Source organism: Mytilus californianus, unplaced genomic scaffold (genome assembly GCF_021869535.1).
Source record: "Mytilus californianus isolate M0D057914Y unplaced genomic scaffold, xbMytCali1.0.p SCAF_15, whole genome shotgun sequence".
Lineage (NCBI taxonomy): Eukaryota > Metazoa > Mollusca > Bivalvia > Mytilida > Mytilidae > Mytilus > Mytilus californianus.
This window is the reverse complement of record NW_026262637.1, coordinates 6,973,170-6,985,811: the sequence shown is the minus strand read 5'-3', so window position 1 is coordinate 6,985,811 and position 12,642 is coordinate 6,973,170. Positions and strand designations below refer to the sequence as shown.

At 32.2% G+C, this 12,642-nt stretch overlaps 1 protein-coding gene across 1 annotated transcript in view; it reads left to right on the top strand.

Moving 5' to 3' along the window:
* Window positions 1–700: 700 nt before the first annotated feature.
* Window positions 701–12,642, top strand: part of LOC127725296 (protein O-mannosyl-transferase TMTC1-like) — a 34,860-nt gene continuing 22,918 nt past the window's right edge. Inside the window, exons 1-5 of the mRNA XM_052232224.1 lie at window positions 701–1,077; window positions 3,303–3,480; window positions 7,279–7,352; window positions 9,250–9,423; window positions 10,357–10,429. Coding sequence (XP_052088184.1) covers window positions 785–1,077; window positions 3,303–3,480; window positions 7,279–7,352; window positions 9,250–9,423; window positions 10,357–10,429 — 792 coding nt within the window. The 5' untranslated portion in view covers window positions 701–784. The remainder of the gene's footprint in view (window positions 1,078–3,302; window positions 3,481–7,278; window positions 7,353–9,249; window positions 9,424–10,356; window positions 10,430–12,642) is intronic.

Below are 12,642 nucleotides of genomic sequence, written 5' to 3'. Positions count from 1 at the left end.
ATTTAGTGACAATTAAGTATTTGTTTGAGAATTTAGCAATTAAAAAACAACATTTTTAATTCAACTTTCACCCGTTCAATGCTAGAATGAACGACCGTAAATCTATAATGATCTACTTAAAGTGGTTTTTGCGTCCCATATATACATTTGTAAAACAGTATTAATAAATGTATCAGTTTTAAAAAATGAGAACTTTCTTAGTAGAATGGCAAATTTTAATAAAGTTAACTTAATTTTAGTTATATAAACTGTTACAGCATGAAGCACATTTTTTCTTTAACAATTGCAGAACATGTCAAATGTGAGGACGTTTCGAATTTTTTTACTCCGGTCATGCCAAAAAAAGCTTTCTTTTTCATTCTTCTTTTTAAAGTGATATAAATAAGAAGTTATAGTTTATCTTGAGTGTCAGATTAGAACTTACTTTGTCAGGTTAGATTTTGTCAGGTTAGAACTAATTTTGTCCACTTGCTAACATATAAAATAATAGAAGTTGAGACATGAACGGCAACACCGACTGTCTCTGGTCGTAATTTATTTAGAAAGGTTTCTGGAAAATTAATAAATGGTCATTTTGTATTTCTCTGCAAAATTTGACTTTCTTTTCTATTCATCTTCTAGACACACATGAATAAAATCACATTGCGATCATGTGACTTTTAAAGATCATCACCATAAGTAGCGGTAGAATTTTAATTTGTTCATTTCACAGGTAAAACGATATTATGACAGGTTTGAAGGATAACGACATCTTGTCTTTTTAATATTTCCTTGTACAAACATAATGGAAGTTAATAATAATTACATTAAAAATCATGTAAATTATAGATTTATCGGATTGGATCAAAGTAAGAAATATGTGAATGAAGTTATTACGTTACTTGTGGCGTGTGTATCTTTTATTAATGGTCTTCATGGAGATTTTTTACACGATGATATATTTGCAATTAAACATAATGCTGATGTGACAGGACACAATCCAATTTTTAATTCGTTTTGCAATGATTTCTGGGGCAAATCAATGTCGGACAATACCAGCCATAAATCATACAGACCTTTAACCATCTTATCATTCAGGTAAACAAACTATTGTTTTAATATACAATTGCTATCATTTAAAAGAGGACACAGTCATTTGTTTTAATATAGCATTGTTATCATTAAGATGACAAAGTCAATGTTTTGATATGACATCGGTACAATTAATATAGCATTGTTACAGTCAGTGTAGCATTTTTACAGTCATTATTTTGATATGGCATTAGTACAACTAATATAACTTTGTTATCGTCAGAGTTTTGATATGGCATTGTTATCGCCAGTATTTTGATAAAAACATAGTTACAAAATTAAGAACTACAATTCCTATTGCATCAATTAGACCAAGGTGGAAAAAATCTAATTTGAAATTTATGATAAAATTAATTTGTGCGGTTCTCCTCTGTTCTTCCATTATTGAAGTCTCAGTGGAGCCAAATAAGCTTACGCTCTAAGTTTACGTTATAATAATAAGACTTTCCCAGCTTCAGCAACAAACTTAGTATACACTCAAGGGTCTTCACATGTATAGGATCGAGAGCATTATCATTTCAATCAGTTATTTAAAATTAATCTGTTATAATTGTTCAATACGGATAATTTGCATTGTACAATATACAAAACACATAATAGAGACATTTATAGCTTTATATATATTTTATTATTTGATACCTATGCTTCCAAACTAAACTACATTAACACAAGCATCATCTAAAGACGTGTGAACATTAATGGTTTGTTTTCTTCAGTGACGCACTTAAAAACACCTAACCGCAGCATACATTATTTTAATTTATTGTAATTGTATGATTGTAATGTTTACCATTACTTCAAAATATAGCTATTGAATAGCTCATAACAAGTTTATGTCTAGTAGAGAATGACAAAACATTTAAAGTACAATATTTTTTTATGTCTAGAGTCTACATGGATTGTGATGTACTTGTAAAACCCTGCAGCACCATAATGTTTTTCTTCAATTTTGTATTATGATATGTATTCGCATAATATTTGAGAGATTAAAAAGTCTATATAAAAATCAACATGGTTTTAGTCCATTTGGATCGTAAATATTTACATTTGAAATTTAAATTTAAACGTAATCCGATTACTGTTTTAAAAAACTTTCCTTGTATGTTTTAGTTTAATAATTCCACTTAGATTCATATTTGGCAACATATTTACAGGTGTGCCCGTATCAGGAACAATGTATACACAATGCATAGTAGTAATATGTCTGTAGGGAAGGCTTGGAGTCTGATCTCATACAGAAACATCAGTTGATAGCCTACAAACAAAATTTGAATTATAAAACATCAAGCATATATGTAAATAAAATTAGGAATGTATCAAATATTGTTTTTATTGATACTACAGTTATCAGGTTTACCATTATCCTTCCCTTATTCTTCTTGTTTCCATGTAAACGGAGATACCAAATAAGGCAAATGAATGCAGTAAAGAAAACGTATGAATCGTATTTTCAAAGACTAGATTTCTTTAAGATGCATTGGTCACGATTGTTTATTATTATATTGCCTTTGAAGTATTTTGTGTATATAACAAAAGGCATTAAAACAAAAACGTAATGCATTGGGTGAAGTTTTCTGCAATTGTGACCAAGTGTCAACGGAATTCTTAAATTTATCATCAAAATTACAGTGTCATCCTTAATCCATTTTTTATGTTCATTCTAAATATTTAATTTAAATGCATGAACAAAATTCTGTGTCAAATTACATTTTGTTAATTTGTGTTCGGTGACAAGTAAGTGTAAATTAGTTATTATTTGTAAATTAAAAGTTGTTTAAATGATAGGAAATTAGTTTTTAATAACAAACGAAAGAAGGAAAAGTACTTCTCTCTAGAATGTCAAATAATAAATTATGTAGCTCATTTATCATGTCATAATGTAAGTACCTATCTTGGTAGACCTCCTTTCAACTTAAATAATACATCCAACGTGATAACAGGAATCTCAAATGTTCAGTTAGTCTTTAAAAATAGATCTAAATACTGTCCCTGTATCATTAATGATTATTTCATTTGAATGAACCTTTGAGTGATGTCTGATGCGATTTGTCTTTTGTTTTTTATTAGGAAAATTAAGTACTTAGAATTTTAAACCTGCATTTTGAAAAAAATAAGACATTAATGCATTCATTGAATGTCTATAAAAAAATATTATTATGGAAATTGTTGTAATGTTAGATGTTTTAATAAGTGACTTGCTTAATTATTTGCTGTTTTTTTTTAAATTTTAGATTAAACTACTTTGTGAATGGCCATGAACCATTTTATTTCCATCTAGTTAACGTAGTTCTCCATGCGCTAGTTTCCAGTTTATTTACATGGACATGTCAGTATGTTTTGTACCTGTCTCCTCAGTGCTCACTGCTAGCAGGACTGTTGTTCGCTGTTCACCCTGTTCACGTAGAAGCAGTAAGTCACGTAATTTATTTTGCTAAATAAATCTGCTTAAAAATAACCGGTACCAAATATAATCATATTCAAGTTGATGTTGAAATTTTTAAAAATCAATGTTAGCATAGATGGAATAGCTTAAGGCCAATTTATTTCAGAATTCAATATAGTGTTGTCAAAATAATGATATGTGTTGGATGTTGATTAACTCCGGTGACACGGAAGGTTAAACAGTTCCTGCAACATAAGTGTAGAATACAAATGTGCAAGTCATATTAATACAAAAATCAGGAGATATGGTACAATATGAATGTCCAATGGTTCAACTTATCAAAAAAGACAAAAAAAACAGACACAAAATATTAAAATCTACACATCAACAATGCCCATTCTTTAGAAATATATTGTTATCAACTATAATTGTTTTGGTTATTTTTGTTTTTGTTTTTGTTGTCCTCTTTCGACTAATACAACCTTACTGTTACAAAGTATTCAAATGTTCATTGAACATCTGTTGACATGTATTTATACACTTGAAACCATTGTCCTGTATGAAACGGACTCCTTGTAAAGTTTTTAATTTGATACCTTGAATGAGATTCTCTCTACGTAATGTCATTCAACTGATGCATGGTATTTTGTAATCCTCCTCTTTATTACGAATAGTAGACAAATTGGTTTTATATTCTCTAAAGTGAATCTTGACTGGAAAATGATAAGTTATTTGTCCAAAAAGTCATTGTACATATTTGACCTAAAATTTAATCCACTGATCCATGTATTGGATGAATACATTTGAATATCTAACGCTGGTGATTTTGATATTTTATGTTAATTTTTCCTTTTACTTTTTTCTTATTTAAAATGGGGACTGGTTTTTGATGACACTCGCCATTACGATTCAACTTTTACATTTGTAGTTAAATGAACAAATATAAATTCATTGGAAAGTTATCAGTTTGAATGCTGTTTAATGCTGATTAGCCATTCAGAATAAATCATCAAACAGAGCTAGATTAAATTAAATGCTCATGAATACACTTGTAAATATAATAGACTGTAATATTGAACTCTTATCCTTCAATAGCTCTACTTGAAAGCTTTATCCATATTAAAAACTCATTTTATAAACTTCATTACATTTTAAGATGTAACAAGTGATGTACGTTAACGATTTCAGATAGAGAATAACACTAAGATATCAATTACAGAAAATTCAAAGCAAATACAGGTTTTCTGTGCACAGTGTTTACACTTAGTAAATAACGATATTTGATTTTGTGAAAATATAAACTAATTGAACGCTAGCTATCTAGTTATCTAGTATAGTAGTATATTTTGTACTTAAGATGGTTGTGTGATGTTAGTCTGTAAGAATAAATTCTGACTTTTACCATGGTAATCATCAAGGATATCCTGATATACCGTATATATGTATTATAGTTTATTGACCAGCTGATATATCGTATATGTATTATAGTTTATTGCCCAGATGATATAACGTATATGTATTACAGTTTATTCCAAAATACATTCACTGATAATCTGGAGATTTGTGACTTATATCGATTTGTATCGTAAGTCATTATTACTCTTTTGGAACAATTGAAAAAATGCACTTTCCTGCAAATGAATTCGGTATAGTGTGAACATGCAGGAGCGTAGAGTTTCTAAATAGAGACCATAGGGCATCGTCTCCTTTATAGAAATCAAATACTTTTTAATCGTGTAAATTTTCCTAATAGGAGCTTGAAACACAGATTTTATTTTTGTTAAAAGGAGAGTTTTTTCCCTTTGAATGGGGTTTTCGTAGACTGTATGAATCTTTAATAACAGGGTTTTAATGTTTTGATATTGAAAGGGTGCCTATTTTTGATAGAGCAGACACTTACGTGTGCATCTGTAAGTGCAACATCCTATCAGACTACATAAAAAAGCAACAACAATATAAAATTTAGGCATGCGATCAATCGTGATTCCGAGGATATCGAGTGGCCCATAGACACTTCCAAAACTCGCCAATATATAAGCGTGAACCCCCCAGGTTCACGCAAAAAAATATTACCTTTCTGTATATTACTATTTTTAAAAGTTACGTGATGTATAGGAGAAAATCTTGTTCTCAGCTGTGTTCCGATTTTTTCCAGTAACAAAGCATGATATAACACATGTTAAAGCTTCAGATCAATGAACACACAGGAAGAAATGAAAATGATGAGAGCTTACTTAATTGGTTTTCTTTTTAATTACCCTGTTTTGCTTCTTTTATTTGACAATTAACTATTGAAGATTAAAGTCTTATTAGGCCAGCTTTGAAGTTAATCAGGGAAATTAACTAATAGATTTTTTTACTTTTATAGATTACGAGGTCCATCTTCATCGTTCATTTGCGTGCTTAAATTTAAAATTCAATTCGCTATATTATGTATAGAATACTAAATGTATACTTTAATGCTTGTCAAGAAATGAGTTTATACCAAATTTGAAATTTCATTCATAAACTCAGCTGGGCTTTAAAATTAATATTCATATATTTCATTTGAAGGTTAAAAGGTGGTGAAAATTTATGTGATATTAATAATTTCTCTACGTGACAAGCATTGACATACAGAACGATGTCACACAGATAAGAAAATAGATACTTGCTAAGGTAGAAACCAAATTTCAATTTTGATCTGTAGGTAAAAATCACCAGGTTGTATTATTTAAATTCAGAATCTACTAAATTTATAAACTTTCGGGTCGAGAAATAGATGTATGCTTAAGACGAGGGGGTAATGTGCATCTTAAAAAAACCTTGTTCATCTTTGAGAATCCAATTTCATATAACAAATTAATGTATGTAGAAAGTAAAACTAAACTTGAATTTCAATGAATGTTCCACAACTGATTTGTAATTCATCATGTGTCTATTCCGCTTAAAAAAAATTGTCCCATTAGCCCATGATACATCTGTGTCCGGAGTCAGGTGCTTTGGTCGTTATTGTTATCTCTTTGTCCGGAGTCAGGTGCTCTGGTCGTTGTTGTTGTCTCTTTGTCCGAAGTCAGGTGCTTTGGTCGTTGTTGTTGTCTCTTTGTCCGGAGTCAGGTGCTTTGGTCGTTGTTGTTGTCTCTTTGTCCGGAGTCAGGTGCTCTGATCGAGGTTGTTGTCTCTTTATCAGGAGTCCGTTGCTTTGGTCGTTGTTGTTGTCTCTTTGTCCGGAGTCAGGTGCTCTGGTCGTTGTTGTTGTCTCTTTGTCCGGAGTAAGGTGCTCTGGTCGTTGTTGTTGTCTCTTTGTCCGGAGTCAGATGCTTTGGTTGTTGCTGTCTCTTTGTTCGGAGTGATGTGCTTTGGTCCTTGTTGTCTCTTTGTCCGGAGTAAGGTGCTTTGGTCGTTGTTGTTGTCTCTTTGTCCGGAGTGAGGTGCTTTGGTCGTTGTTGTTGTCTATTTGCCCGGAGTGAGGTGCTTTGGTCGTTGTTGTTGTCTCTTTGTAAGGAGTCAGGTGCTCTGGTCGTTGTTGTTGTCTCTTTGTCCGGAGTCAGGTGCTTTGGTTGTTGTTGTTGTCTCTTTGTCCGGAGTCAGGTGCTCTGGTCGAGGTTGTTGTCTCTTTGTCCGGAGTAAGGTGATTTGGTCTTTGTTGGTGTCTCTTTGTCCGGAGTAAGGTGCTTTGGTCTTTGTTGGTGTCTCTTTGTCCGGAGTAAGGTGCTTTGGTCTTTGTTGCTGTTTAATTTAAGACCTCGTCAGTAATAGTTTTTCATTTTTCTTTTTTTTCAGGTGGTTTCTGTTTCTTTGACCCAGAAATGTTGTATAAATAATGTATATTTATATTTATTTAGGTGACGGGATTAGTTGGCAGAGCAGAAGTCCTATCAGCTTTACTCTTTATGTTTTCTTTTATGTTGTATGCCAAGTAAGTTCTCTTTATTGCATAGGGTTATTTTAAAAAAGTTAATTGTTGTGAAAATGCAGCCAGCTTCCTCACAAACTGAACTTAGGACTTAAAATTCTGTTAGTGAAAGGTCGAGTTTACACATCAACAATTTCCGTACCAAATAATTTCCATTGCTTTCAGTTCAAATAAAAAATAGAACACTAAAATTCTGTCCGGTTAATGAAATTAGTAAAATACGTAACATTTACAGACCTTTTTTCGCATATGTTGGTTAGAATTCATATACGTGACGTCACTGTTCCGTGAAATGAGAACTGATTGCTTAACCTCTAGAGGCAAACAATTTCATGCATATTCGTGCGAGAATGAACCAACAGTTAATACTATCTGTATGTTCTGTGAGGTATGCCGAACGGGATAAAGGGTAAATAAATATACGGACTTTTAGAGAGTTGTAACACGGGTTCTTCAAAGTGCAGAGAGCGTTGGACTTGCACTACATGAGGAATCGTATGAAAAGTTTCAATTCGCCCTACTTTATCCAGAGCTTTTATTGCCGGATCGGAGAAATCTGAGGATGATCCTATTTTTACACTCCAGTCAATCATTTCGGTTACATACAATATTGGAATTATATTTGTATATATTTTATACTTCAAATAATAGGTAGCATTCTTTATCTATAAAAACCATGCATTGTTCTTATACATTCTTTTAAACTGTCTGCATCATAAATATAAAAAATGACACTTGGTATAAAATGTCATATCTATTGTGAAAATGTCATCACAAGCTATATATATATTTGTTTTTCTTTAAAAATTCAGACCTAATTTGTTTTCGATCAGTTGAACCACCGAATTAAAAATAAAACTGTGTGATATTTTATGTCACTTTTATGTACAGAAATGTCACTAGATCTGTATTATAGTTATATTTTATGTCACTTGTATGTACAGAAGTGTCACTTGTATGTACAGAAATGTCACTAGATCTGAATTAGAGTTATAATAAACAGTAGTAGCTGTTCAATATAATGACAAAGGTAAAAGTTAATTATCAGACTGAAAACTGAATTAACTAGTTTAACAATAACCTTAAAGGTGGTGTCAGTGCGAGATGTAATTATATAATCTTTTTTTCAGCCGTGATATGATTACAAAAACATCCTTATTATGAATGTTATCTTATTAAAAAATCAAATCAGATTTTACGAATACAATTAGATCATTGTTATCTTGATTTTGATAGACATCGTATATACAATTGAAGTGTACTAATGAAAACGCGCTCAAAAAGAGGGATATACTGCTTAACCTGTTTCTGTTCTTCCGCCGGTCCATCCATGTGTCCTTAGGTCCGTCCATCCGTCCGTCAAATAAATTTTTCGTCACAATTCTCTAAGAACTACGAATCAAGAGCTTCCTTGGATTGGGTATCAAGCTTCATGTGCGCATGTTACATGTATCACGTGGTGTGATTAGTTTTTAACATTCATCACTCGTGAGCTTCATATTTACCGAACACTTATATATATATATATATATATATATATTCTAACTCCTAATGGAAATGAATGAACTATCTATCGATTTTTTTCAGAGCACCTTGACATTTTGTAGCATTCCATTTGAGCAAGATACACCTTGTTTCCACACCCATCGCCAATCAACTTCCCGTACACCAAATACTTATAGTGGAGTACAGTAGATGTTTTCCATTTAGAGAAGATGCTAAATGTCGCCAACTAGTTATTGATCTCATGACCCTCGCATGCTGACACATTTCATTCTAACTCTCTAAAGCTAACTCTTTTCTAAAGCATTCCGAGCTCTGTTCAATGTAATATATATCTTGAATATATGTATAATTTTTATTGAATTTATACAACGTCTGCATACACATATCATTTCAGAAATCTACGCATTCGTAAGTTTGAACACTTTGCCCATGCAGAAAGTGTTCTTATATTTCTGGTCAGCATAGTATGTGGTATCCTTGCCATGCTGTGTAAAGAACAGGGTATTATGATTCTACCTGTTTGTATGTTGTACGATGTATTTATTTGTTGTAAACCAGGCGTAATACAGTAAGTATAAAGTCATATTATATATTAGGATACATGTAAATTCTTTATAATATGTTATTTGAATGTTGATCACATAATTATTCTGTTGAAATGTTAGGCCAGTGTTTTGATACGAATTTTCTGCACAGTTGTAATTTGTTGTCGTGTATAGACATGTTTTGGTTATTTTTAACGTATTGCAGTTAGCGCCAGATTGAAAGCAATGGTTCCAATGCTTTCAAAGACTTTAGTTTTATCCAATACCTAAAGATAGGAAAATTTCGGGCCCAATGTACCAAGCAATAAAAAGATAGCGTATAACCTAACTATTTGATTTGGTTGAATAATAATTAGGTTTAGATACGAAAATATATAAATAAGCATCTAGCCAAAGTTACTTATAAATATTTCCGACATACCTCACCGTTTTTTGTTTGTTTTCTTTTGTATTCAATATCATGCCTATTAATACTTGTATACGATTATCGACAATAAGATATCTTACCTAAAATAGTTATTTTGTTTGCCTCATTATGTTTTTCGGTCTGTGCATTCGTTCGATCGTCCGTCCGTTCGTCCGTCTGTCCCGCTTCAGGTTAAAGTTTTTCAGGCTAAAGTTTTTAATCAAGGTAGTTTTTGATGAAGTTGAAGTCCAATCAACTTGAAACTTAGTGCACATCTTCCCTTTGATATGATCTTTCTAGGTTTGACCCCAATTTCACGGTCCACTGAACATAGAAAATGATAGTGCGAGCGAGGCATCCGTGTACTATGGACACATTCTTGTTATACTTGGTTTAGAAACATGATGAAATTAATCAGACGAAACAGTTATTTCGTTAACTCATCATGAAATGTTTTATTTCACAACAGAATCAAAAACACCAACTGTACATATTTATAGCGAAAAGTATCATTATAGAATGTTTCTTTCTTTCACGTTTAATTTTACAGATGTCTCAGAAATAAGAAACTGTGCAAAGATTGTCTTCCATTAGTAAAACGTTTGTTAGTCACTACGTTAATTGTAAGTATAATATTATAAGTTATATGGTTCGCTACTGACCCCCTACGGATCCATAGAGGGTTAGTAAAATCCATAGGGGGTGAGGCCGAAGGCCGAATCTCCTATGGATTTTATTCACCCTCTATGGTTCGTAGGGGGTCGGTAGTTAACCGTATAACGAATTTATCGCCCGCGAGACTTTTTTCCGCTATGTTTTGTAGAGAAATAAACAATAAAACACAACAACATTAATAGATGACGTCACTATTAAAAGTAGACGTGACGTCATGAACCCCCTATGAAATTTACTAACCCCCTACGGATCCATAGGGGGTCACCACGTGACGGTGTTAAACCAATCACAACGTGATAATTTACCGGCGGTGCGATAAAATTAGAAGAACGCACCTATATCTGAATGGAGAAATTAGGAAAAGGCAGACGTTTAAAATGGACCTCTGGTTGTGTATATCACGTGATGCGAAACAAATTGGTTCATTTACAAAGATGGCATTCGACGGATTTGGCTTGTAATTGTTATGTTATAGTGCTTAGAAATATTGTATATAAGTTTATCTCAAACTTTTACATCAAGAGCGTTCGCGAGGCTCTGGATGGGGTTGACAGAATAGAGAATAATGGGCAGAACGTGCAGAATAAAGCGCAATAAAAATACAGGATAGAGAAAAAAATAGGCACAAAAATAAACAATAGAGGATATTGCGGTGTTAAAATATGAAGAATAGAGAATAATGGGCAACATAGAGATAAAATAGGAATGGTATAAAAAAAAATTGAGGAATAAAAAAATGGAGGACTTTCCATCCAGACCATCATACGTGATAAAGAATATTTTGTAAAACAATTCTGTCTTGCGTCTTATAATCATTATTAAAGGTGTCTGTTTTCCGATAATGCTGCTGGTTTACTCGAGAGATCAATGCTTCGAGACAAATGATCCGCCTTTATGTAAAAAAAAGTTTATACATAATAGATAATTGTGTTAAAACCAAGGATGATGCTCACTAAGGCAAAATTTGATTATTAGAGTTAGCATATAGGATACCACTTAGCTTAATACACCCCTTTGTTAATACAAAGAAATGCAATTAAAATATTACGAACTGTTCGCATTAAAGGAGATAGTTTAATTCTCTAGTTCATCAGCATTACTTTATTGAAAATCATATTGTTCCTTGCCAGATCTGGATTTTCTCCAAAATCAATGATGTTAAAAAATTCTTAACCTGTTTGGAAAATAGTTTGGTGATTTTTGGGAAATGGCAAATGATATTATCAAAATATGAAGCCCCATAAATCATTTTTATAGATAGCTTCGTTTGTCTTTTTTCTCTCTGTAAAACAAGTTTAGTGCACTATATGCTGTTACAAAAATTACCATGTCTACAGCATTTGACTTGGCATCCCCGTACGGTTAGTTTGCAGAACAAACAGGGAAATTGATCAGCAAATCAAATTCTATATCTACTGTAGATTCCCTAACTACAGGAATTACAGAATTTGTGTGTCTTAAAATGATACTAAGTATAGGCACAATTGTTTAGAACCACAAGGTATGACACTGTGTATAGAAATATAGTCATCCCTGGACTTCTCCCCTCCCCCAGTTAAACGCTTGGTAAAGAAACGTCCGCTGGGCTGTATGGGATGTATAAATACTTAGCCCCATCCTATTTGAATCCGATGCCCGGGTAAATGTATTGCAACTCTCTGTGAACGTTACACCCTTGCACTAACTCTTAGAAGGATCCAAAGCTGGCCTAGTGGAAAGCCAAATTTCTCCACCCTCATATTCCAGTGGGAATTTAAAGTCCTATCCTTCATTTCGGTTGACCTACGTAGCATAAGCTACCTATTGTGTAAAGTGTAGTTTTTGCCTGAATATGTACATAAGATATAAGATATGAGGTATAAGATATTTATTAGTATACAATTTAATAAAAGGATTGATACTAAATAAAACAAATAAACAATAAACAATACAAATATGTAACATCTACAAAACATTTGTTTAAATCTAAGTTTGTTTTTTGGATTTTTTTTTTATTTCGTTTTTTGCTTTCTTTTCTTTTACAATGTATATGTAAATTGTTCAGGACAAATATGTTTTGTTCGCGAAGACAGAAACTTACTAGTTTAAGTCGTATATTGATAACATTTTAGTTTTATTTAGTAGACACTTTTTTCAACACGGGCTTTATTGATAATAAAAA